This window comes from Aspergillus flavus, chromosome 6 (assembly GCF_009017415.1).
Source record: "Aspergillus flavus chromosome 6, complete sequence".
NCBI classification, from domain to species: Eukaryota; Fungi; Ascomycota; class Eurotiomycetes; order Eurotiales; family Aspergillaceae; genus Aspergillus; species Aspergillus flavus.
Window position 1 is genome coordinate 2,253,639 of NC_092410.1, and position 25,619 is coordinate 2,279,257.

Sequence of the window (25,619 nt, forward strand, 5' to 3'; positions counted from 1 at the left end):
AAAATTATCTTTCAAATTTACATTAGCGTACATACGCAAAAATAGAGGGGTGTGTTCCGTAACACCCGCCTACCGCCCGCCTATATAGGTTTTTTTACCAGTAGAATGGAATCTCTCTATATCCTATTATCTGTTCAAATGCCTACTTTTTATACAATATTTTTTACTATAGAAAATATATTTTAGGTGGTAACATTGATACATGAGCCACTATTGCGAGATGTTCCAAATTTCAATTACCCCAACTGTATGGTGATTAAGTTTCATATCACATGATCATGTATCGGAGCTCGATGCGTATTGTACCTTGCCGTTATCATTCCAGGGAAAAAAAAAAGGAAAAGAAAAAGAGAAAAAAAAAAAGAACTAAAACTTACACACTATATCACAGACACTCAGTTAGTTTCGCTTTCTTTATCCGCAAACACTGGAAGCATATCCTCTTCCTTCTTCTTTTCCTCCCCCTCTCTAGATAGTCCGCTTTATATCGTTCACACATTCCCATTTTGTATCTTTCAGCATGTCGGCTCATACAGCGAAGAGGAGAAAGCTCAGCCCATCTCCGCAAATAACACAGAGAGCCGGGCAATCAAATGCTTCAAACTTGAATGGTCTCTTAAAGATGGCTAGGAATGAGTCTTCAAGTATGGACGGTTTGATAAGACGCAAAAAGAGTGATCGCTCTGCGGAGCTTGCGTTGGCTAGCGGTGTCTACAAGTCTAATCTCTTCAAGTTGCAGTTAGACGAACTTCTCACTGAATCAAGACCAAACTACGACAAGCATGTGTCAAAGCTTCAGGATACTCTTCATAGGCTGAAGGAAGTCATCGATAACATTCCCGAAAGACCCCCGAAACCAGCTGTTGAAGCCGAGAAGGAATTCCGCAGCACACATGGCATTCTCGTTCCATACCCCGAGCCACGTCCAGGGAGAGATACAAAGTACACTGTGTCATATAGCAAGCCAACGAATGTTAATGTGGTAGGGAGTTTTGTTCTTAGGACAGGGGTCAGAGCTTCTGAGCCTTACACAGTCGATTTGGCAGTGACGATGCCGAGCAGCGTTTTCCAGGAGAAGGATTATGTCAATTATCGGTTCTTCCACAAGAGGGCATACTATATCGCATGCCTTGCTGCTGGAATTAAAGATGTTGAAAATCTGGACTTTGATATCAAGTTTGCACAGCAGGATGGAGATAGTCTTCGCCCGCTTATTCTTCTAGAACCTACTGACTCGGCTAAGAATGGATCTCAATCCATGAGATCGCAGATCCGCATTTTCACCGCGATTGAAGACACTTTGTTTCCCATTGTTCGTACTCTTCCTATGAAGAATAACGTGCGTCAAGGTTCACCCGACCAGCCCGAACCTCGTGCGCCGACTCCTTTTTACAATGCAGCTCTTCGTTCCGAAGCTACAGTGGCACCCTTTCACAAACTCCTGCACTCGACAGCCCAAATATGTGATTCTTTTAGGGATGCTTGTATTCTTGGACGGATATGGCTCCGTCAGCGCGGATTCGGATCTTCTTTCCAACAAGGCGGGTTTGGAGGATTCGAGTGGACCGTTTTGATGTCTCTTTTATTTGAAGGAGGTGGCTTCAACGGCAAGCCAATACTTCTAAAATCGTACAGTAGCTACCAGCTATTCAAAGGGACCATTCAGTTTCTTGCAGGAAGGAATTTGCTAACTCCGCTCCTACTTTTCGCCTCTGATATTTCTTCCCCTACCGGCACGCCTATGGTGTACGATGGGAAAAGAGGGTTGAACATACTTTACAAAATGTCGCCGTGGTCCTATTCACTCCTTCGTCATGAAGCAAATATTACTCTCAGGATGTTGAACGAGTCTCGTGATGATAACTTCGACAAAGTCTTCATTTATAAAGTGAACGAACCTATGCTTAGGTTTGATCGACTCATCACACTGCCAATTTCTGAGTCAGGCACTGTTCTTCGAACCATTCATAATCACAATGCCATTTATGAGGTTCTCAAGAAAGCATTGGGCGACAGAGTGAATCTTATTTACCTGTTCAGCCATGGCGCCGAACCTTGGTCTGTGGAAAGAAAATTCTCGCGCAAAGCAGCGAGTGCAGCCATTCATGTTGGGCTCAACTTGAATCCTGAAAATGCTATGCGAGTCGTTGATCATGGCCCATTCGCCGAACAGAAAGAAGAAGCTGAAACTTTTCGGTCTTTCTGGGGGGAAAAGGCTGAGTTAAGACGTTTCAGAGACGGTACTATTCGAGAGAGCTTAGTCTGGTCTGACCAGCCGCCCTCTCCCTCTATAGTATATCAACTTTTGGTGTACATCCTCCGTCGTCATTTCAATTATGAAGAAGATGAGATCGGTTATATCGGCGACGAATTCGATGAAAAACTGCGCAATAGCGGGAATGGAATATTCTTGTATTCCAACCCTGCATTCCAGTTGGTCACTGATGCTTTTAACTCTTTGGAGAGGTCTTTTCAAAGAATGGATGAAGTGCCGTTGACTGTTAGGCAGCTGGCTTTGGCTAGCCCCCTTAGTCGATACTCCGCTCTTCGTGTCCAGAGTGCTTCTGGCCTCATTCGCGATCCGGTGGATATTGTTCTCCAGTTCGAAAGTTCCTCGAGGTGGCCGGATGATTTAGTGGCTATCCAGATGACAAAAGTGGCATTCTTAATTAAGATAGGTGACTCCTTGGTGTCATCTGCAGCCGCTTCGTCATGTAAAGTTGGCCTAGAGAACGAATCAAACCGGACGCTAAACAACGCTTTTTTGGACATATCCCACACGTCAGGAGTGATCTTCCGGCTAAGGATTCATCATGATCGGGAGCAGTTATTGCTGGAACGCCAGCTGAAGGAGAAAGGGGCGAGCCTGCAAGTAAAGCAAGAAGCTGCATACACCCTATCGGCGTATAAGCGACTTTTCATCCAATCTCCTCGTCTGACCCAAGCAATTCGTACCCTATGCACCAGGTTTCCCTTATTGTCACCTACAATCCGACTCGTCAAACATTGGTTTAACTGTCATCTGTTTACTGGCCATGTCAATGAAGAAGTAATCGAGTTGGTGGTGGCTCGGGTTTTCACTCAACCATACCCCTGGGATACTCCTTCAAGTGTTATGGTCGGCTTTCTAAGGACTCTCCATTTCCTTTCGCGCTGGGACTGGCAGCAAGATCCATTAATTGTCGATTTGTGCGGAGAGCTTGATCAGGATACTATCAAAGCAGTACGTACTCGCTTTTCGGGATGGCGAAGCATCGACCCTGCAATGAATACTGTTGCTTTGTTTGTGGCTTCCGACATAGATCCCGACGGAGTAACCTGGACACATTACGAAATGCCTCCGAAGGTAGTCGCAGCTCGGATGTCTATGTTGGCGAAGGGGGCTGTAAAGTTGGTACGGGAAAATGGGCCTACCCTTGATGTTTCCGACTTATTCCATACATCGTTGGCACCTTATGATTTCATTATCAATTTGCGCTTGAAAAGCTTGCATGATCGACCAACGTCATTATTAAAGTACAAGAACTTGAATGAGCTCGATAATAAAGCCCAAACAGCTCAACTCAAAGTTGTGAAGTCCTTTGTCCGCGATTTGCAGGCTTGTTTCAGCCCAAATATCCTCTTCTTCCATGGTGATGAACATTGTGATGTGCTTGCAGGGCTCTGGAACCCACAGACAACCAAACCGAAGAACTGGAGCCTGAAATTGACATACTCGTCATCCCCATCGATATTGGATGGTACTAAAAAAGAAGATGGCGAAGTTATGATCAATCGGGATGCTATCCTCAACGAAATATCGAGGTTAGGACATGGTCTAGTCGATAGCATCGAAGTTTTTGGCACGGAGTAGAGCTCTTATAAATTGTCGGTATATTCTCATGTGTACAATATTAAGAGCGTCTTTGCAATGCAAGCATTTGAGATCTAAACAAGCAGGGGCGAGGTGAACAACACGCGTGAACGTACAAAAGGGTGAAACAAGCGTAAAACATGGAAAGGAGACGAACGCCAGTAGCATATAATTTTACACCACGTATCATTCTTTGTTTTTAACCTATGGCACAGTTGGTTTTTCGGACTTCTCTAGATGTGTCTGAGATGAAACCGAGCAAAACTTGTCCTTAATCGCCACAACCTCGTAAGTTCCTTCGTCCGAGGTTTTAATGGTCTTGAGATGTTCGTAAGAAATGTCATGCTTAATGTCAAGTATTTCCGCCCTCTTCCCCCTTCGGGCGATTGAGCTACGGATATATCTAAAAGACAATTAGTACTCAAATGTTTAGTGGTGGGTAAGAAAGGGAAGAGAGAAAACGCACGTGAACTCAAATGGAGGCGTCCCCCAGAATTCAAAGTGAAGCTCGGCTTCTCCACCTTCGTGTATATCAACAACAGAGGTCTGGCCTCTGCTGATTCTAACACTTGGCATCTCGTGGATGGTTTTGGTTACGTTTTTGTGCGCTTTGCATTTGCCACTGGCACCATCGCTTACGGCGGTGATGGTGAATACACCAGGTCTCTCTGCGATGCGACGGAAATTCGTCGTCCGGGAAGTAGCTTTTCTAGCAACCCCATCAAATGTATAGAATACCTCAAATGGTGCATGCCCTGAAAGTGAGAAAGAAAGCCGCTCACCAACGCAATAGTCGGCCTTGGATTCGAGAGGGATTACGGTAGGCACGTCGGAGACTGCAACCCTCACGGATGAGGCATCATTTTCGGTGGCCCGCTGGCATCCACGTGCGTCTCTGACCTTGTGAATGCTGACAACATGCTGGCCTAGGTCTAGATGACGCCGTGGTATGGGAAGCATGTGTCTATTTGAAACGATATTTGAGATTGACACAAGTTCCGGCTTTGCTTTCGAATGATGTTTTATGGATATTTCAAGGGTGAAAGGCGGGACGCCATCCAAAGTGATGGGAATCAATTCTTCGCCGCTGACATCCTCCTTGCAGAAACCGTAGATTCGGCCAGGAGCATCAAATCGCGCCGATGGTAAAGGGTTCACCTTCTGTGTCACAACCACCGGGTTGCTTCTGGGGTCATGGTCGTAGAGATTGTCACCGATTTCCGTAAACGTGTACGTGTACAGTCCAGCCTCCGAGGTATCCATTTCCATGGAAGCCGCATGAAGAACTGTCCTCAGATTCTGCAGTCGAACAGATGGCGAACCACGAGTAGTCTTGCGTTGTTGTTCGTATTTAATACTGTATGGCGGACTACCTGACAATCGAAGCTCGAGATTGTCATTTTCTCCTTGGCAAACATCGCGCTTCTCTTTGTGCCCGCCTGCTCTTACAGGAGAACCGTCCACAGCAGTAATACGCGGGCGAGGTATCCAGGAAACCTCGAATATCTTAGCGGCTTGGTCAACAGATCCAGGACAGGAAGCATCAGTCACTTCGAGGAGTTCATAACGCCCCTCGTGTCCCACAGTCAAAGCGCTATTCTCCTGCCATAACGTCTTCTCAACGACTAGAGAATCGTGGCTTGTTTTGTACTTCAAAGTCCATGGTCGCTCACCACTCAATCTGAGGGGAATATCGACTTTAGAGCCCTGTAAGGCCGAATATTTCCTACTTTTCTCGATCTCCCCAAAAGATACATGTGGCGGTTTTGGTCGAGCGTCGATCTGGATACTATCCTTCAGAATTCGTTTGCAGTTTGACCGGTCTTTGACACTCGTTAAAACAAGGTTGTATTCACCGCCACTGACGAGCTTTTCGGTCACGATGCTTGACACCTCATTCTCTGTTTCCAAAACGTACTTGGTTTTCTTGCCATTATGAACAAGTTCGTACTGCAAAGTCCATGGCGCTTCACCAAGCAAGGCTACATCAACAGACACAGGCTCACCGAAGCAAGCCTTCCGCACCTCTCTAGGCCCAAGGAAATGAGCAGAAGCAGGAGGTTTAACGTGTTGCTCTAGAACGGGGGCCTTGTCTTTGAGAGGTCGTGGAGCGTACACTGTGTCTGCAATATCTAGGAAACGATAGCGGTACAAGCCCGCTTCAGAAGGAGTGAGGTCCAGCTGAGTCCGCAACCCCTCAATCAACTGGGTCTTGGTCTCAATGCCTTTGGAATGTTCAACGACGTACCGAAGCCGGAACGGTGGGGATCCAGTGAAGTCTAAATCGACCAACAAGCCGACCGGGTTGTTTGCGCATTTGTCAAAAATCTTTTCATATCTGACTGCCAGCTCAGGTTCGGGAGGGTTATGCAGATAACAGGACGATGGTTCCAGAATCTCGCCTGAGCAAAATTGACTAGAAATAGCATCCAAAACGTACCATCCTGGATCTTTTATCTGAGGTTTTTGGCCCAGATTCTTCAAAGACAGTTCTCGGACTCTACCAGGCATATTGCCAGCAGTCTCTTGATTGTTGTTGAAAGAATATACGATAGAAAAAGGCCCATCTTTGTCATACCCTTGACCCGACTGGTGAAACTTGACGGGCAGATCCACACTGTCCCCTCGTGCAACTTCTATGAAATGCTGATCATTGCATCCAGACAAAGATAACCGGGGCCTTTCATGGACAGAGAATTGATGCCACTGGGACAAGAATTTTGTAGGCAGTCGATCGACCTCATTAAAAAATGCTGTATAATTGGCAACGTTGCCACAGCCGTCATGTACTTCTTCAATAGCATAAAGCCACTCCCCACCGATGTTCAGTGACTCATTCAACGGTACTTCAATATTTTGGCTCTGGGCCCAAGCAACGTCCGGCTCTTGCGAATTGAAAAGGGTACCAATATTCCTCTGGCCTAGTAACGGTGACCGTAAGTAATCTGGTTGGATGTTTTGAAAAGAGAAGCCCCGGTCACGACGATTCACTTGTCTGCTGTATTTGATCTTCAGCGGCGGTGTGCCCTCGACCGTCAGGACCAAATTAGACAACTCGCCTCTACACTTATGGGTGTGGGAGCTTTTAATCGATGCCCGAGGACATGATACAACAAGTGCATCAGACCTTCGCATACGAACGTCAAGATTGGACTCATCTACTACCCTTTGGAGACGGTATATACCCGGCCGCCGAATAGGAAGTAGAAGGTCAAGGTGCAAATCAGTGCCAGAGCCCTGATTTTTCTTGCCTGCTTGACGTTTCATCTGTTTCAGCTGCTTCGAGGATATCGTTATCGTTTCATTGCCGCCGCTAGTAAAATCCAAGCGGAATAACTCTATCAAGATAGGGTCTGTCTGGTTAATTCGAATGGGCAGATTGATAGTGGTCTTCTCTGAATCTATACAGAGAGGTGTCTGGTCTGGGTTCAACACAGCAGATCTAAGATCATTAATACTTTGGGCCAAATAGCAAGGATTTGTGGGAATCGCACCCTTCAGGCAGTATATGAACTATTTGTTTTCCCAGTATGAGTGATGCATTATGAATGATATCACCTGGCTTAACACTCCGTTCTGAGATCGACAACTCTCTATCGTAGGCCAGTTTGACTATTCCTGATACCCAGGCACCAACTGGGATCTAGTCAAAGTTAGTAAGCCTAGCCATTTGTTAGGGGGAAGCCTCCACATACCGGGATGCGAAACATGAGGAATACATTGCCAACTACGTGTATCAGGAAAATCGCAAGGGTTGTAGGAAAAGCCCATTCTAGCCAGGGTATGCGCAAGGCCTGAAGTCCAAAAAGGAACACTCCATCAATACAAGCCCACTTCAGAAATAACCAGGTCGCATCTAAATCATCCGAAGCTTTCCAAGATTCATACAGCCGCCAGGCGTTGAGCGCGACATAAAAAGCCACTATATAGAGTCGTTGCGATGGCGCATCTATCAGCTCAACTGGGATAAGTGGCAAACTTGCATCTCGGGCTGTCGGCAACGCCTCTGAGGGAGACTGTCGGAGTCCTGCATCGCGCTGTTTAGATCTGGATGGGGAGGTGTAGAAGGCTCGCGATTTCTGCGACGTTTGGGGCGTCTGAGGGAAAGCAGACCGAAGTCGGGGAGTGTCATTCATGGCATGCTGTGATCGCGGGGCACCCACGGTCTACTGATATCACCTATACAATCAGTTAGCATACCTGTGAATGCACAACCAACTAACTTTCTATTATAGGTCCAAGCGTCGATACAAGCGTACCTCCAGTAGAAAAGAGGTCCTCTCTCTTAGCCGGTCTGGGAAGGCCAGGTCCTTGCACTTTTGTGATACCTTGTGTTAGGTACAGATTCCGTACAAAGACCTTCTTTTACCCGTCACCACCCACTGAAATTCGATGTCGAACCCGACTTGAAGCGCTAAGTCGGCTAAAGCGCAAATAAGAAGAGAAAGAAGAAGGAAGGAAGGAAAAAATGTCACTGTGCAAGAACGACAGTCCGGCAATATTCTTTCAACGCGTGGAGTCGCGTCCGAGGTAGCTTCAGCCAATGGGGGTACGGAACCAACGGTATGGGCGGTCAGGCCTACATATAGGTAGTTTAGTACACTAAAACTAAGGTAGGATCAAACGCTAGCCTCCCGTCTGGAGTACTTGACGACTTTAAGCTGTCAGCTATAGACGCATGTTGTCCTCGGCGGTGTTAAGTTTCACAAGCACCATTTTCCCTTTCTTTTCTTTTTCTTATTTTATTGGCGCCACTGGTTGTTGGCTTATCTCGTCGTGTCCTTTAGCTATCTAGTCGTCTTGATCCCTTCATAACCTAAGTTCTCTCCTTACTAACCGCCCCTCTTATATGACGGCGGGCAGTATAGAAACGCTTCTTTTACGATAACCTAGCCTAGCTAATGGTAATATATCTAGCATATTCCAGACCCCCGCACTTCATTTTTGGATTGCATCTACGACCTTTCGAATCTTTACATATCAATACTCTCTAGGACATTGTGAAAACGGAGGGTGCATGACACATGACTTTGCGTGTTAAACGACGACGGTTGAGTAGACAGCCAACTATGGTCAACCAATTGGATAACTCCGCCAATGACCCATGTCGGCCAGCAACGGCGCAGGAGAAGGAAAAGTGGAATGGCTTTTGTGAGCTGGAGTCAGAGCCTGTAATTGTTTTTATTGGTAATCAGTTTCCCTGTTGGTGCTAACCCTCTCTAAGGCTCTTTTCAATGTGATGCTGCGAGAGTTCGGGGTGAAAGGCGTCAAAGTGCAAGAAGTTGTATCATTAGATGAAGAGATGATGGCATTCTTAAAGTAAGGAATATTGAACATGGTGCACCGTTTTCTACTAACCGAAGCACCTTCGGCCTCATAGCAAGCCCGTCTATGGTTTGATTTTCCTGTTTCGTTGGCGGGAAGATGATCCCGAGAAGCAAGAAGCGAGCTGCCCAGAAGGGCTTTGGTTTGCAAATCAGGTCGGTTCGACTCATTGCCTCCACCGTTCTTCTAACGCCACTGAGGAACTCATTGCTGATAGTTCCAATCCAGACCACTAGCAATGCTTGCGCTAGTGTGGCCCTACTAAATATTGTCAACAATATAGAGGGCCTCGAGCTCGGGGATAACCTACAGCATTTCAAGGACTTTACGATGCCATTTACTCCTGCGCTTAGGGGAGATGCGATCAGTAACTTTGATTTTGTCAAACGAATACATAATTCATTTGCAAGGTTGGACTTTGCTAACAAGCCTTTGGTCATTTCTTTCCGCCACGAGGAGTGTATCTGACCTTAGTATAGGAAGATGGACATGCTCAATTCAGATCTCCAATTAAAAAATGAGGCGACATCTAGGCGTTCTCGTTCCAGTAAGGGCAATCATGATGAAACTGAAATGGACGCAGGGTTCCACTTTATCGCGTTTGTCCCTGCGCTGGGGAAAGTCTGGAAGTTCGATGGCCTGGAACGCCAGCCCCAGGCACTCGGTATGTGAAGGGCGGCATGAGAAGCCTACGATACAGATCGCTGACGTGAGTCACAGGACCTTGTACCCCCAATGAGGATTGGTTGGGATTGGTAAAACCGCACCTTATTACCAGGATGACTGAATATGAAGAAGATCAGATTGAATTCTCAATCCTCAGTCTCGTTAGGGACCCGCTTGTAGACCTTATTGGCAAACTAGCCGTCAATATAAAGTGTCTGGAGCTGCTTAATCAGCGCTTAACTACCCAAGCTCCTGCAGTGGCCCACTCAGAATTGCCGTTTGCAAGCCGCATCCTTGAGAACACTATTCTGGGGCCGGATAAGTCCTTTGATATGACAAGGGAGTCTATCGACCAGGCAATTGTTCCGGTGGTATTGGAGAGGTACAATTTGTTCTCCGCGCAAGAAATCGTCGATTTCCAACAAAAGCTGTGCAATGAACAGCAGGCGTTACGAGCTGCGATTCGAGACGAGCAGCAAACCCAGCGGGCGGATGACGACTATGCGGCGGGGAGGAGGTACGATTACGGGCCAGCTATAAGAACATGGGTGCGATTTTTGGCCCGCAAAGGGGTGATTGAGAGTTTAATACCAATGGGGGAGGTATGATACGGCGAGGGGTTGGGGGAGGAGGCAAAATGTTCCATGTGGGTGTGTCTTTCCTGTATTCCGTACTGGAGAAAGATACTGTCGACAACCGTATACTGGTAATGGTATAATATGATGTTAAATGAAAAGGTGAGCCAGAACAGAAAAAGACCAAATTCGTTACTAAGTAGGTACCAATTCAGCAACACGCCTGGAGTAGTTAGATTAAAACTGAAGGAAATGGAACCCATGGAAAACAAAGTGGTTCGCTGACTGGGAGGACCTCGTGATGCGCCGATTGGTTGTCATCTAATCTCTTCCATTGATTGTATTAATGTAAAGACAACTATGAAACTCTAAAACTATTCCTGAGTTACTCAAGGACTTCGTTGTACTCCGTACGTATATACGACAAATGTCCTGCTTGCACTGTGAGATACTTATATGGTGATAGCTGCTACTTATCCCTGACAGCTGATTTGGCAGCCAGATCACTCAGAACAGAATAGCTCTCTATGATTACCGCTTGGTGCAAATGATCTTATTATAAGGTAATGCCCCTGGGAGCTTCTCTCCCTCATTCTTCTTTTTGTTACGTCCGTGAAATACCGTAACGGTGTACGTAGTACTTCTTAAGATACATACAAAGTGTACTGCAGTACTACTAGTAATAACCCCAAAAGATTAATCATGTGTCGGTGACGTACGGTCAAGGCAACCAAAAGAAAATACAGAACGTCACCGCCTCTAGAGAAAGTCGTCAACATAGAACTTTCACCCCCGTTTTGTCACAGCCCGGAGTCTGATTTAGGGGTCTCTTTCTTTTTGTTCTTTTCTTCTTCGCTTCTTCTCCTTCTTCTTCGCTCTCCGTGGATTGAGACTTTAGCTGGTTGCTTATCCTGATAACCATCCTTTTTCGTAGCGGGGGAGCAAAAGGCAATCAATCCCTTCCTTGCATTTGGTCGCCACACCAATTCTGCCCATCTTTTTTTTTTTATATCGCTGTTCTCCCCAGCCATACATTTGCCTACTCACAAATTCTGTCTGTTTCAGCCATCTAAAAGCTAGATCTCGCTATGTCTCCCGCGACAGCATCGGATGCTCCAGAAAACACTCCCGACGACTCCTCCAAGCTGAAGACCTTCCTTTCTATTTTGAAGAAGTATGTGTAGATGGCGGTCTCGTTTTTTCATATTTCTGGTCGATCCATACTGATTTGATGGCGCTGTGGCTCTATAGGTTTATTGGGGTCGCTGATATCGCCTCTGTTCGCTTTTCATTACCTGCCCATCTTCTAGAGCCGACGCCCAATCTAGGTAGGTTGTCGCCATGAAGCTACGCTGGTGCCCACTTAACGAAATGATCACTGACTAGGTGGGGGATTTGGCAGAATACTGGAACTACTTGGATAGACCAGAGACCTTTGCAAGGTCAGCAAGATAGCCAATCTTTCACCAGGGCTCGTTTTCTGACGGGAGAGTCACAGCATTGGTCAGTCAGACGATCCGCTGGGCCGGACGCTTGAGATCTTAAGGTTTTGGTTCACAAAGGACTTGGTACATCTCTCCGCGATACTTCTGTTGTTCTGAGAGACCAGTACACTGAAAGTTATCATAGAAATACATCAAGGGCAAGCCGTGCAAGCCATATAATTCTACCCTCGGCGAATTTTTCAGAGTGAGTTTGACTTCTCTACGAAGTATTTATATGTCTGCTTGAATATTGACTAACATATACACACAAAATTCCAGGCTACTTGGGATGTCGATGCTACCCTCCCAGAAGTACAGGTACATTCTAAGCCCGGGATAGCAACTGGAATCTCCGCCGCGAAGGACGGCAATGCTGAAGCGGTCAAAGTATGCTACCTGACTGAACAGACATCTCACCATCCACCAGTATCCGCATTTTTCATCGACTGCCCGCAACGAGGGGTTTCAGCACGTGGCTTTGACCAAATTAGCGCCAAATTTACAGGCACAAGCATTCGCGTTGCCCCTGGGCAACACAATCTGGGAATATTTGTCAGAATCGCCCCGAGAGATAACGAGGAGTATCAGCTGACCCACCCTGCTGCCCATCTGGGTGGCCTGTTGAGGGGTGCACTGGCCATAACCGTATCAGATACGTGCTACGTAACTTGCCCCAAAACACGCATCAAAGTGATTCTACAATACCTGGAAGATGGCTGGATTGGCCGAGCTCAAAACAGGGTTGAAGGAGTGGTCTTTCGATATGATCCCGACATGGACACCACGACAAAAATTAAAGATGTGCCAGAGAGCGATATTCTTGCCAAAATTAGCGGGTCATGGCACGGGCAAGTCTACTTCACCTTGGCTGGGACAGGTGAGCCTCAGCTTCTAATCGATATCGCCCCTCTTTTCCCAGCCACCAAGAGTGTGCCTCCTGAGGGGAGTCAATTGTCCAATGAGTCTCGCAAATTTTGGTCCAGCGTTACCGAGGCGATAGTAGATAAAAAGTATAGCCAGGCCACCAGGTGCAAACAAAATATTGAAGAGAGGCAGCGGCAAAGGGCTGCTGAGAGACAGGCAAAGAATGAGACATGGCAACCTCGGTTCTTCACGGACGCTGTTACTCCCTTGGGCAAACCAGAGTTGACTGAAGATGGGCGCAAGGCTCTTAAGGGGCTCTATAATGGTGACTACAGCTTGGAAGAAAGTGAAACAAAAGGTGCATAGATTTACTACTCTTCTGGTTGTGACTGTACATACATACATGAACTTGACGTATAAGACGAGAGGCTACGAAACAGCCCTTGATCTACCATTACAAATTACATTTGGAGCTTTCTTGCTTCCTGATGATTTTCTGAGTCCGTACATTGTTCTCTTTATTTATTGCTGTGGTATTGCATTAGTGCCCCGAGTAGATTGAAACTTCTAGAAGCACGGGTGAACATACGTAGAGCCAAGAATCTTGTTCGTTTCCCCCGCATGTCAAGTCTAAGCTTGGGTCGATATTGACCATGAGATGAGTTATGACGAAAGCGAGCGCGCTACTACCTACCTGTAAATGAACAAAAAAAAATCACAGAAGGCATAACCGTTATATAAGCTTATATATAGGTAGAATCAGCTGGAATTGCATTTGATTATGACCTAGGTTAACTGAAAATACATTCAGCAAGGGGACAGAAAATGAATACGACCACAATAGCCACCCAAACGATAAAGAGAGATTAGAGTAATCATAAACTCAATGTATTGCTCACATAGGACCACCTATTAGTTTCTTAAATTGCTCATAACTGCCAAATCCATGTTCGCCGTTGCGCCACCTTGAACCGCTAAGGACACCAATTGACGGGTTGAATGATATGGTTGACTTAGGTACTGGCAGTGACTACTTTGTTAAACCCCCCACTCACTATCTTCGTTATCTCTTCATTCTTATGGGGCAGCAGCGACAAGGCGTAGGCTACATCATTCCATTGCCGCTCGGTCTCGCACCGTGGAAGTCGAGCAGCCAACTTATCAGCCAGTTGCCGGGCATGTTTCTCCTGCAAAGCCACAAACAAGATTAGAAGCCGTGCATGGGAAAGACGAGTATACTTGAAGTACTCACTTTTTCGATGAATCCGATTAAGAACCTGACAATACGCCTCAATGAAGCCTCTTCAAGGTTCCGCTCTGCACTCAAGAGACTGAACATATCAACGAAGTGATTGTACACTGCGTTATCCTTGCTAGCTAGCTCCGTGAAGAACATGCGCGCCAAATCAGCAATTCTCTTGTCGTTATCTTCCAAGCACTTGGCCATCTCGCCTAATTGGCCCTTGACTTTGACCTGGCCTGCTAAGATGAGAAAAGTTAGAGTCATGAGGCATGTGCGCTTGACAGAGACATCGTCATCATTGAGCCTGCGGTATAGGAAGTCTGTGTTCTCGTCAATAAGATGATTGAAACACACTGCCATATCACCAAGCGTGATTACTGCATTGCTACGAACGATTGGGTCTTCGGAACGTTCCATAACAGTGATTAGGAGAGGGAGGTTTTTCTCGCAGTACTCCGCCGAGACACACATTAATTTGGCCATACACAAAGTTGCTGCAGCCTGAAGGTTACGGTCAGGGTATATGTTGCTGTTGGCGCAAATTTCGGTAACCAACGGGCCAAAGTTGGACAAGAGAGACTTATCACCGTAGAGCAGTTCTCGCTCACGGATGTGGGCCATGGCATCTGTAAAGTCATCTTCCGTTGTTCCACCGATAAGATCAAGCTCATCGCCTTCGGTGGGGTCTTTGTTCATTTGGGGTGCTGCAGTAGATGCTTTGTTTTTCTCCTGTTCCGCCTTGCGGCGCTTGAAGTCAAGCTCGCACAACTCGAGGTGTACTATTTGTTTGATTGCAATATGTCCAACAACGAAAAGCAGTTGGGAGAGTACAGCGGATGACGGCTTTCTGGTGGTCGGGTTGTCTGTCGAAGCTGTCCCGGGACGTTTCTCGTCCCCATCGCTAGTACCTTGTGAAGAAGAGCGTTGTGTTTGTGGCTGGAAGACAGACCTGGTCTTTCGCTTGAGAATATCAGAGCATAAAACATCTGGATGTTTAGACAGTGCGTATATGGCACTAATAGCTTGCTCTGCCACACCATACCATTCTTTATTGTCAGACACGATCTCGACAATGGCCGCGAGTTGGGTGAGAATCGCGTGGTCATTAGTTAATTTGGGAATACCGACTTCTTTGGACTTCGCCTGTCGACCCGGCACCATCCGTCTCAGGGCAATGCATGTATATCTCGCAAGAACAAGGTCTGCCATTCCCAGACTCCCGAGACCAATCCGCAGCATTGCCTCAATCTCTTTGATAACCACATCGGGATCAGCCAGAGCAAGCATGCCAAGGACGATGATAGCGCCCCGGCGTTGGGTTTTCGAGATCTCCTTCCTTTGAACACCATATACCTGCCACAACTTCGCAATGACTGCATCTGAGATATGACCGGCCTTCATCATAGTACTTAACAATTGCTCAAGACATGTCAGCTCAGCGGGCGTAGAGCCAAATGTCAGACTGATCATGTTCCGAGCAACGTAGTTTGCCGCATCGTTGGGGCTAAAGGAATCTGGCGCTTCGAAAAAAAGACCTTTGTAACAGTCAATGAGATGGGTTTGTACACCTTTTCCTTCGTCGCTGTTGCCTTTTGTCCAAATAAGTCGGAGCATTCGTCGAATTCCACTACGGGATGTTTCCACCTTGTATGCGTCAAGCACAACAAAAAAGTCCATGGCTTCTATAGCCTCACTCTTATTCCTAGACGACAGCAGTTGTGTGACAACTCCAGAGGCAGTATGCAGAACCTCAATAAACCGAATGGCTTCGTTGTAGTATTTTCTAGTCAACTGAAGCCGTGCTAGTAGTTCAGATGTTGCGGCTTGCTCAGCGGCCCTTTTCACCGCTGCGGCCTTCTCTTCCTCAGTCATGCGCGGGGCTTTAGAAGGAGATTCGTCTGGCATCTGCGTTGCATCATCTAAGAGCTCGCTATCAACATGTGAGGCCTCGCCACCGTCGAAACCTGGTGTCTCAGGGGGGCGGAGGGAATTCAGTTCGGCATCAACAGCATCAAGCCTGGCCATCCACTCTTTATAGGAGAGCTGTCCACCATGCATGATACTGAATGGGTGAGTGGACACCAGCTTGGAGAGTAATTTGATTGCGTTTCGTCGTACGTTGCTACTCTTGTCTTCCAGACTTCTCGCCGCCAGCTCTGCAACTGCCTGCCGCCTTTTTGGGAACTTCTGATCCAAATCGCAAATCCTCATATACACTTGGATGGCACGGCACCGACAGTAGGGGTTAATATCTAGGAAACGTTCCTCGAGCACATCGAAGAATGCATTAATCTGGGTCTTGTAATTGTCGCTGCGCTCTTCTTGCCGACTAAGGTCAGCAATAAGGTTCCCGCAAACCTCGATCACCGCACAACGAAGGGTATAAGACTGTGGCTCAGTCAGATGTCATCACCCAGATAGAAAGAGTAAGATGGTAGTACTTCGCTGTCAAGCTGCTTGGCCAAGAGTGTCATTTGTTTTATGATCAACCGCGGGGCAAGCTCAGAAAGCTTTACGATGAACGCAGATACCGACTTTGGCCCACGTGTATCATTGGAATTAAACTCCTTATTTCCAAGCTCCCTGTTACGTATTAGTTGTCATCCGAGCAGTTCCAGTGTATGAGTTTAATACTTTAGTATCTCATCTGACAGTTGAGGATAATCATATTGCTCGGCAAGGATGTGCAAAAATTCGGCCATAGGCTCGGACAGATGCTCAAAGTATGTTAAGCTTTGTACGATAGATGTCTGGGCGCCTTCATTATGGGTCAACTCCGTTGAGGCAAACCAAATCATCATGAGCACTCACCAAAAGCATGGCCATGATGTTTGACCGCAATACATAGAACTTTGAAGGCGTGCATGCGAATAGTCATACTTTTTACTCGCTGCTCACTCTCGAGGATGAGATAGATCGAACGTGTAAAGAGATTAACGAATGTGTCGCGGTCTGATGTAGTCAAAAATATCCTGCTGAGCTTGAGCTTCATGACCTTGCACATAGTCTCCATAGAAATCTGTATTTGGGCTGTCCAGTCCCAATGACCATCTCTCATGCTGGCTTTCGACCGGCCCGACTTCCCTACGCCTCTCCGAGCAGGAGCAGCTTCCGCAGGTCGCTCTGCCGCCTTAACCTCCACAGCAGAAAGTGCCCATTGTAGTAAGAAACCATACATTTCTAGTAAATGCTTATGGTGTTGGACGCCATCCGGTTCGTCGGACTCGAGGTCTCCATGGACAATATCCGCTTCGACGGATAATCCTGACACGATGAGGTCGAGAAGCTTGCTCAGGGACCTTATGGGCAAGATTGAGCAGTGTCTGAGAATTCGAGCTAAGGTTAGGATTCTTTTCGAGCTAAGAGTTCGGGAGATGAATCAAAGGGCCGGGCGCACTTTAAGAAAAACTGTAAAGAGTCGAAGAAGGACGGCCTGGCTAGACCTTCCGGGTTCTCAGCTACAGCATCGACAATAGGGTTCAGAACGTTATCAATTAATGTAGTGGACAATTGGTCCGGGTCGGCTTCACATTCCAAGAGTTCAGGTTCAGCATCAGCGGTAGGAACAGAGGTCGGGTCACTCAAATAATACTTAAGTGACTCGTTGATATCGAACTGAGCCCTGTCCTCCATGGTGGAAGCGACTGCGAGGGATATCCTCGAGGAGCGTGTGGGAATGAGTTAGACGGATAATGGCTGTCGTGGGGTAAAAGAGGGTTGGAGGGATGAAACAGGGTCAATGCGGGCGGCAGGCTTTGTTTGTATTTTCCCTCTTCGGTGATAAGATAGCGCTCTTGGATCGTTGTGTAATAATACACCTTTGATACAAAGTATTACATCACACTTCCAACAGATAGGCTTCCTCCTGCCACCGTAATACTGCCTAGGTAACCTCGCAGTGGTGTATTTCATGTATCCATAGTATATCCGGTACAGTCCGTAGATCGTGGAGACAGTAGGTAAACAACAAACATAACCTTACTTAATCAGGAAATTTTTGCACACTTTTGCTCCATGCTCCGCGGTACTTGTTCATGAACCATTTCTGAAACGTAGAAACTGCAACACTGCATCATCGGATATTCTCCACGCACACACAGACGCGCCATGAACTAAACATCCTTCGTGTCATACGCTATCCATTATATCTCTGTCCTTCTGTCCTTCTGCCCTTCTCAGATTAATACTATATACGAAACTTTTACAAACAATTATCCCCTTCTTTGATAAAAACCCGAGAAGCCTCCTGGCGACTTATGCCTTCGCGGTACCATGTCCACTCTCCACCCAGCGCCTACTGGTATTTTCGAGGTACAGAAGCCGGGCCCTTCGAGACCACCACGCGCGCCAGCAGGACCTAGATACGCAAGAGATGATGATGCAGCTACGGACAGCGATGCGTCAGTGATGGAACATGAAGATGAAGACCTCCAGGACGAAGAAGACGTCGACGACTCAGTAAAAGAGGATATGAAGAAACTTGAGGATACATTTCCCGGAATTTCGGATAGATTTCGCTTGGTTAATAGAATTGGTGAAGGTACAGCAACATTCATATTTGCATATTTGCTTGCTGTTTTGCGTTTGGCTTCCCTTAGCTGACATATCGCAAATCTATAGGCACTTTCTCTACCGTGTACAAAGCGGAAGATCTGTTGTATGATCATTACAGGAACGATTGGGATATGTTTCAAGGCCAACAATGCGACAGCTGGACGAGCCCTCCCTCAAAAAGGCGACGTGTAGAGGGAGAGCGTGGACAATCCTTGCCTACCAAGCGACGGAAACCTCGTTATGTTGCCCTAAAAAAAATATACGTGACTAGCAGTCCATTTCGTATTCAAAATGAACTTGAGCTGCTACATGACCTCCGGGGTTGTCGATCCGTATGCCCTCTGATCACAGCCTTTCGATACCAGGATCAGGTTGTGGCGGTCTTGCCTTTCTTTCCCCATACTGATTTCCGTATACAATACCGCACGTTTCTGGTTGCAGATATGCGACATTACTTTCGGTCCCTTTTTACCGCCTTGCACTCTGTCCATAAACACAATATCCTCCACCGCGACATTAAACCGACGTAAGAAGACGCGTTTATGGATCTGTTTTGTTTTAGTTTGCTGACGATCGAGTGACCCCGCAGCAATTTCCTCTATAACCCAAAAATCCGAGAAGGTGTTTTGGTGGACTTTGGGCTGGCTGAGGTGAGTTCATAACTAGGAGGGGAAATAGGAGAAAAAACCAAAGGAAGATAAAGAAACTTTCCCATAGTGAAATGTCATTATGGCCGTATTATCTAACCACCGAGTGTAGCGCGAGGGGTCCGAGTATACCGGCACGTGTCTATGTGCCAATCCAAGCTATGTCCGTCGCAGTCGATTGCTACAGAGCTACTACTCCACCCAATGCTCAACCTCGACGTTGTCGGCCGGCTACCCGAAGAACGATTCTAGGCCATCGAGACGTGCTAACCGGGCAGGAACCCGGGGTTTCCGTGCGCCAGAAGTTCTTTTCAAGTGCACATCCCAGACGACGAAGATAGATATGTGGTCGGCAGGAGTAATCCTTTTGACTTTGCTTGGTCGTCGCTTTCCTTTCTTCAACTCTGCTGACGATGTTGATGCTACGATAGAAATGGCTAGTATTTTCGGGACGCGTCGCATGAAGATGGCGGCAGCTATGCATGGGCAGATATTTGAAACGAATATTCCAACGATTGGTGAAAAAGGATATAGTTGGGAGAAGCTTGTAAAGTGGGCCAGCTGTGTGGAGGAGTTGACTGAGAGCGAGAAACAAGCAACTCGCCTTCTGGCGGGTCTCATGGAATTGGATCCATACAAACGCTTGAGCGCCAGAGATGCCTTACAACACGAATTCTTTACAGACCCCATAGAACATGACGTTGAATGGGGAGGGAATCCCGAAGATAGTGCTGACTCTGTAGAGGAAGACGAAGCGGAGAAAGATGATGAGGCTGATGAGGTCGCAATGATATAAAATCCAGAACAATTTATGATAATGATATCTTCTTAATGAGCTCTAGGGAAACATTTGTCCCAAAAGGTCGCCCGGTCACTAGTTCTATATGTAAACTACAGATTCGCCGCAATTGCTTTGGGCCTCGCTCACGCATCGTGCATTTCCATCTTTGTTCAAAAAGGCTTTAGAGAAACGTCGTGTAGATGGTACAACCGGTCGTACTCCGATGGCGGTACATATCACTCATGATTCTATTCGGGCACTATGGTACTATTTGAGTGTTCATCTCGCTTGACCTGTTACCGTTAATCTTGACTGGCCTCCCCAAAATTGTAATGGCCAGTCTGCGTTGCGTGCTGAGTGGCGCCCTTTTCTCCAATGAAAACCCCACCACATGTATTGCAGCGAATACGGAAACCTGCGGTATCAGTATAATAGTGCTTACTCTGCAGTACCTTACAGAGCTCTAGCGCTTTCTCTAGCACAAAAGGATCTGCAGCGTCAAAGACCTTGGTGTCAAACTCAGGAGGTGCATACGCATGGGTGTGAGGAGGATCGGACGGAGATAGCGCAACGGTATCATAATGAATACCCGAGTAAACTAAGATACAGCGAGTTGGTAGACCTTCGTTGAATCGATCAATGCGGAGCGTTTGTACATCGATCGAGCAAATCTCGATACCGAAATGCTTGCTGAGGATGCTGAGTTCGATACCTCCACCCCACGAATCCTCGTTCTGTATCCAGCGGCAATAGTCGTCTGGCTTCTTCTCTAGCACCGCTTCCGAGTAGAGGCCCGGATTTTGTTGGATAGTTTGTGCGACAACAGACCTCAACTCATTCATCGCATCCATACCACCCATGAGAGCACTGCCCACAGCGCGGAACAGACACGAATTGTCGTCAGGCATGATGCGTAAGACAAAGGTACCCGCATGTTCAAGAGATGGAATTTCGGGTGGATCATCTGAGATAGCGTCACTGGACGTGTGTGATGTCGGAGGCTTTTCGGGTGGCTCTTGCGAGATGGGTGTTAACCCCTCATTACTGGGAGGTACTTCTCTCTTAGTTACCAGGAGTTGTTCCCCATCCAGCTTGAACCCGATATCGGAAATCCTCTGGTTTGGTTGAAGCTCATCCAGCAGAAAATGTTTGAGATCGGGGTATCCATATTTCACATCGTAGGCTGTCAGTCCAGTCTTATCCACAATCTGAGTTCGGAGTTCGTTCACGGTAGCACTATCATCAAGAGTGACAGTGGACTGTCCACCTGGTCCACGGATACGAAATCTCATCTTAAAAAGTGGGTATTGATATACCGGAGCTTGTGTCATGAATATGAGAAGGAAAAAGGAACGTCGGATTTGAGGGGATGGGAGTACCTGATATTGGCAATTAGGATTAAAAACCGCACTCACCTACTAGTGGGGCGAGGTGGGAACACGAAAAAAGAGGGGGGAGAGCTCTAGCCTTCCTCTTCCATTCTATCGCTATCTCACGTATGCCCAGCACCAGTGATAGTTTGCGCTGCGTATATCAAACAATAGAAATTTGGGCGATTAGCTGAAACAATAAGATTCTTGATTATTTGTGGAAGTAAGGAAGAAATAGCAGAAGAGAAATTTTGGTTAGTAGATCAAATGATTGCACTTGAAACCCAACATAATGGGAAGATGACATGAGGACACGCTAGTTGACGGAACTTCTCATGTTTTAGGCTAATATCAATGTGGGGAGATAGTGGATTGATGCTTGACATATATCTGGATATGCAACAATTGATAGCAAACCAAGTACGTACTTAGTAGCATGCAGGTGGTAACCATAGAGTGCATAATTGTTGTCGGCTGGTTTTTGACCGTGATGGTTGTTTCAAGCCTGCGGAGAGGTAATGTAAATACCTATAGAGATATACCAACCTATGTATTTCACGTTTTAGTATGTAGTACAGATAAGTATCTATATATATACCTATATACTAATGGATCTCCCAAGTAGTCGAATGAAATAGTAGCACTCCCTATATTCAGAATATATTCATGATCCTTATCGATCGCCTAGTACTCCGAATGGGGTCAAAAGTATGTGCACTGGTATATATGCTATGCTAGCATATATTGTCCAGCTATGTACTGTATATACCGAACTTAGTATGGTTGGCAATCACTGAGGTGCCCTTTAGCTAGTACTTACATGGATACTCTCTAAGCACTGTGTATAGGGAGTACTGTGTGTATTGTTCATAATATATGCCTAGTACAGTGTGGTCTACCTTACCATACTCGTATAAACGTGCGGCAGGGTTCAATAAGTTACAACTTTAACTGTAAGAACGTAACGTAACAAAACATGTATGTAGCTGATGACTCAGCTGCGTGAACCTCCTCTGTTGCGATTTGCGCGCTCTTTCAGCATTTCTCACCAACAGAGTAATTCCAGCAGCTTGCGCTGGTCTGCTTAAAGTGTCTCCGATGGTCTTTGGTCTTCGCGGCCGTGTTTTTGCACAGCATGGAGAAGAAATCGGAGCCGTCGCAACCCCAACCCACACGTGAAGAGCTCGTGAAGTCAATCGAGGACGATGGGAAGGGTGATAGCGCTGCGACGGCCGAGGGCGTTACCGACGAACAATGGAGGTCAATGATGGATGTTGTCATGGCCATCTACGAATACAGGGAAGAAGAGTGAGTTGTAGTGGTTTCCTTGGGAATTGTTCGCTAGTCGCATCGCGAAGCTAACTATTCCTGCCTTCAATCCCCAGTGGCCATGATCCGTCGAAACTTTTCCAACGCAGCGTAAATAAGCGCAATGTCCCGGACTATTACGATATCATCAAAGAGCCGATGGCTCTTAGCATTCTAAAGCAGAAGATCAACAAGAGAGAATATACGAAATTCTCTTTGTTCGTGCGAGACTGTGCTCTGGTAAGTCAACGGCCATCCTTCTCTTCGGAGCGATCGCTTCCGCGGTATACTAGAGCTTGCCAATGCTAACCTGCTACCTTTCCGACTAGATTCCTCATAATGCGCAGACATACAACCGTCCCAAGTCTCAAGCGTATGAAGACGCGCTCGTGATTAAGGTCTGCTGCAGAACCTCCAAGCCCTCGGTGTAGTTTGCACTCTTTTATTGATGTTGGTCTGTAGGATGTATTTGTCGCCGAATTCCGGAAACTAGTAGATCAGGGAATCATCTCCGCGGAAGTTGCTGAACTCCCCGACCTCGGCGAGATCCCCGAAGCAGATCCTCTCCCGGAGGAGGAGGAGGAAGAAGAAGAGGATGACGAGGACGACGAGGACGAAGAGGATTCGGACGATGATGGTCGGCGGAAGAAGAAACGAGGCCCTCGTCCTGGAAGCAAACGAGAAGGTGGAAAAGATGACGGCCACAAGTCCAACGATCCTGAGCTAAGAAAAAAACGAGGAAGACCGCCGCGTGTGGACACACCGATGGAGGCCAGAATCAAAGCTGTTTTGAAGGGAATTCGAAAGCTGAAAGGGCCAAGCGGCGCACTCAAAGTTCGTCACTTTGAGCGTTTGCCTGATAAGGCTACATATCCTGACTATTATGTGGAGATCAAAGAGCCAATCGCTATTGACATCATTAAACGAAAGTCTAAGCGGAAGAAGTATAACTCCGTCGATCACTTCATGAGGGATATGGACCTGATGTTCAACAACGCCAAAATATACAACCAGCCGGAGAGTCAGATCTATAAAGATGCTGTGGATCTGCAAGTAGAATCACGGAAGCTTGCTGAAATTGAGAAAAAGAAACCAGACAGTGAGTACTTGATGGAGGATGGGCGCCTGCCATTACCGGACGGGATTCTTTACAAAGGCGAGCTATGGAAGGTCGGTGATTGGGTCCATATACAAAACCCTAATGATGTAACCAAACCCATCGTGGCCCAGATCTATCGTACTTGGCAGGATTCCGAGGGAGATAAATGGGTTAATGCCTGTTGGTATTACCGTCCCGAGCAAACTGTCCACCATTATGAGAAGCACTTCTATCCAAATGAGGTGGTCAAGACTGGCCAGTACCGAGATCATCGGATCGAGGAAGTGGTAGATCGCTGTTTTGTGATGTTTTTCACTCGCTACAATCGTGGACGACCCAGGGGCCTCCCTCCAGATAAGGACGTATACGTCTGTGAAGCTCGGTATAACGAAGAGAAGCACAAGCTGAACAAGATTAAGACTTGGGCAAGCTGCCTCCCGGATGAGGTGAGGGAGAAGGATTACGAAATGGACCTATTCGATGTTCCTCGGCGGATCAAGAAGATTTCAAGCCCTATCAAACACCTGCTGAAGAGCGACGCAAAGGAAACAGATGATCTTCCAAAACCAACCTGGGGAGCCGAGAACGCGCCGCCAATTGTTGGCGCTGTTCATCGTCGACCACGAGATGAGAATGTGAGTCATTGTTATCCTGTAACGTCAATTTCACATACCCCTGTGACATTATTGTGGCTAACAGATATTACCTTCCCTAGGAGTCCCCACCACCTGAGCCCACACCTTCTCCACCCCCGTCTTTGCCTCCACAGAATTTGCCTTCTGCTCCTGCTCGGCAGGCTTCGATCAGTCAAACTCCACAGCGGCCTAGTGTGGATAGTCAAGGCAACACTACTGTAGCCGGAACCACTCCTGCACCACCGCGCTCGCCCGCAGCACCAATCCCTCCTGTCCAAAACGCGCCCGTACCAGTTCCTCCAGCGACTTATCAGCAACCTCAGTTACCCCCTACTCAAACATATCAGCCCGCCATCCAGAGACGCTCCAGTGGTTTTGTACAGCAGACTCCACATCCTTCCTACCAGACACCGGCTGTCTCCCACCCTTACGCAGCTGTTCAGCCAACACCATATACACCCTATCAGACGAACCGCATACAAGTTCCACCGGGGACAGTGTACAACCCGAATGCTCCTCGTCCGATCGAAGTGTTCCATTTGAGTGATGCTGCTAATGCTACTATCCCGGAAGATATTCGAGACCAGTTCCATTGTGACAATCAAGGCCACGTTCTATTTTTCTCTTCGCCGCCTCTGGATATTGTACCGCCTCTCCAACAGAAGCTAGGCCATTCGCTCAAATATCTAGCGGTTAAAGAGGAGCGCCGGAAACTAGTCGAAGCGAAGAAGCGTAAGGAGGTGGAAGAGCGAGATGTGCAAGATCAGAGGGTAAAGCGTCAGCGGGCTGATGAGGAAGCGTCGCTGGCTGTGAGAATCGAGTATCTGACTATGAAGGCCATTGGCACCATGGCAGATCACATTGGGACCGGCACAGAGATGATCTATCAGATGTTATATCATGACCAAGCAGAAAAGGCCAGGAAAGCAAATTCCAGTGCTCTTGAGCAAAAGGTCCTTGCCGACCGTATTAATAAGGAGAAGACGAGGCAAATTCAGGCGCAGTCGAGGAGTGCGACCTTTGTCCCCCTTAAAGAAAATATCATGTGCATGGATGAGATATGACCCTGGGTTTTACTAAACAGGAAGGGGAATAGAAGTTGTCAATCCAATCTATCAGTTGTTGTTTTCGCTTAGTTACCCAACACAATGCAAGCCTTTGTTGATTTTAAACTCTTGTTCTTATTCTTTTCCTTTTCCTTTTTTCTTTGTGCGG

General features: G+C 47.0%; 8 protein-coding genes across 8 annotated transcripts; 5 read left to right on the forward strand and 3 right to left on the reverse strand.

Annotated features, from left to right (window-relative positions):
* Positions 1–287: 287 nt before the first annotated feature.
* F9C07_2286298 (uncharacterized protein) lies at positions 288–11,107 on the reverse strand. The gene is made up of 7 exons (XM_041293849.2): positions 9,946–11,107; positions 9,489–9,867; positions 8,113–9,439; positions 7,549–8,032; positions 7,348–7,496; positions 4,320–7,295; positions 288–4,256 (listed from the first exon to the last, which is right to left on the reverse strand). The coding sequence occupies exons 4-7, from the start codon at positions 7,987–7,989 to the stop codon at positions 4,058–4,060; spliced, it is 3,765 nt and encodes a 1,254-aa protein (XP_041149091.1). The 5' UTR covers positions 7,990–8,032; positions 8,113–9,439; positions 9,489–9,867; positions 9,946–11,107; the 3' UTR covers positions 288–4,057.
* Positions 521–3,853, forward strand: F9C07_12124 (pre-rRNA processing protein Utp22; the record flags this gene model as incomplete). Its single annotated transcript, XM_041286823.1, has 1 exon — positions 521–3,853. The coding sequence occupies one exon, from the start codon at positions 521–523 to the stop codon at positions 3,851–3,853; it is 3,333 nt and encodes a 1,110-aa protein (XP_041149092.1).
* On the forward strand, positions 8,407–11,339 carry F9C07_1773123 (ubiquitin carboxyl-terminal hydrolase). The gene is made up of 7 exons (XM_071508378.1): positions 8,407–8,416; positions 8,471–9,024; positions 9,078–9,172; positions 9,234–9,333; positions 9,407–9,588; positions 9,658–9,842; positions 9,899–11,339. Exons 2-7 carry the CDS (start codon positions 8,878–8,880, stop codon positions 10,450–10,452), a joined length of 1,263 nt encoding a protein of 420 aa, XP_071367845.1. The 5' UTR covers positions 8,407–8,416; positions 8,471–8,877; the 3' UTR covers positions 10,453–11,339.
* Positions 11,108–17,795, reverse strand: F9C07_2286301 (chromosome condensation complex Condensin, subunit D2). The gene is made up of 7 exons (XM_071510819.1): positions 17,408–17,795; positions 16,822–17,333; positions 16,645–16,768; positions 16,452–16,593; positions 14,020–16,398; positions 12,183–13,954; positions 11,108–12,108 (listed from the first exon to the last, which is right to left on the reverse strand). Exons 1-6 carry the CDS (start codon positions 17,641–17,643, stop codon positions 13,781–13,783), a joined length of 3,567 nt encoding a protein of 1,188 aa, XP_071367846.1. The 5' UTR covers positions 17,644–17,795; the 3' UTR covers positions 11,108–12,108; positions 12,183–13,780.
* Positions 11,234–13,133, forward strand: F9C07_12121 (putative oxysterol binding protein; the record flags this gene model as incomplete). The annotated part of the gene is made up of 6 exons (XM_041293858.2): positions 11,234–11,593; positions 11,671–11,747; positions 11,822–11,861; positions 11,918–11,987; positions 12,049–12,108; positions 12,183–13,133. The coding sequence occupies exons 1-6, from the start codon at positions 11,508–11,510 to the stop codon at positions 13,131–13,133; spliced, it is 1,284 nt and encodes a 427-aa protein (XP_041149089.2). The 5' UTR covers positions 11,234–11,507.
* F9C07_2286302 (putative cell cycle protein kinase) lies at positions 17,796–20,034 on the forward strand. The gene is made up of 4 exons (XM_041293857.2): positions 17,796–18,550; positions 18,631–19,090; positions 19,154–19,214; positions 19,324–20,034. The coding sequence occupies exons 1-4, from the start codon at positions 18,283–18,285 to the stop codon at positions 20,005–20,007; spliced, it is 1,473 nt and encodes a 490-aa protein (XP_041149087.1). The 5' UTR covers positions 17,796–18,282; the 3' UTR covers positions 20,008–20,034.
* Positions 20,035–22,348, reverse strand: F9C07_2169723 (OTU-like cysteine protease). Its single transcript, XM_041286816.2, has one exon. It carries the CDS (start codon positions 21,321–21,323, stop codon positions 20,295–20,297), a length of 1,029 nt encoding a protein of 342 aa, XP_041149086.2. The 5' UTR covers positions 21,324–22,348; the 3' UTR covers positions 20,035–20,294.
* Positions 22,349–22,497: 149 nt separating this feature from the next.
* F9C07_12117 (putative RSC complex subunit) lies at positions 22,498–25,468 on the forward strand (the record flags this gene model as incomplete). The annotated part of the gene is made up of 5 exons (XM_041286822.1): positions 22,498–22,670; positions 22,748–22,910; positions 23,000–23,068; positions 23,133–24,404; positions 24,485–25,468. The coding sequence occupies 5 exons, from the start codon at positions 22,498–22,500 to the stop codon at positions 25,466–25,468; spliced, it is 2,661 nt and encodes an 886-aa protein (XP_041149085.1).
* Positions 25,469–25,619: the final 151 nt, after the last annotated feature.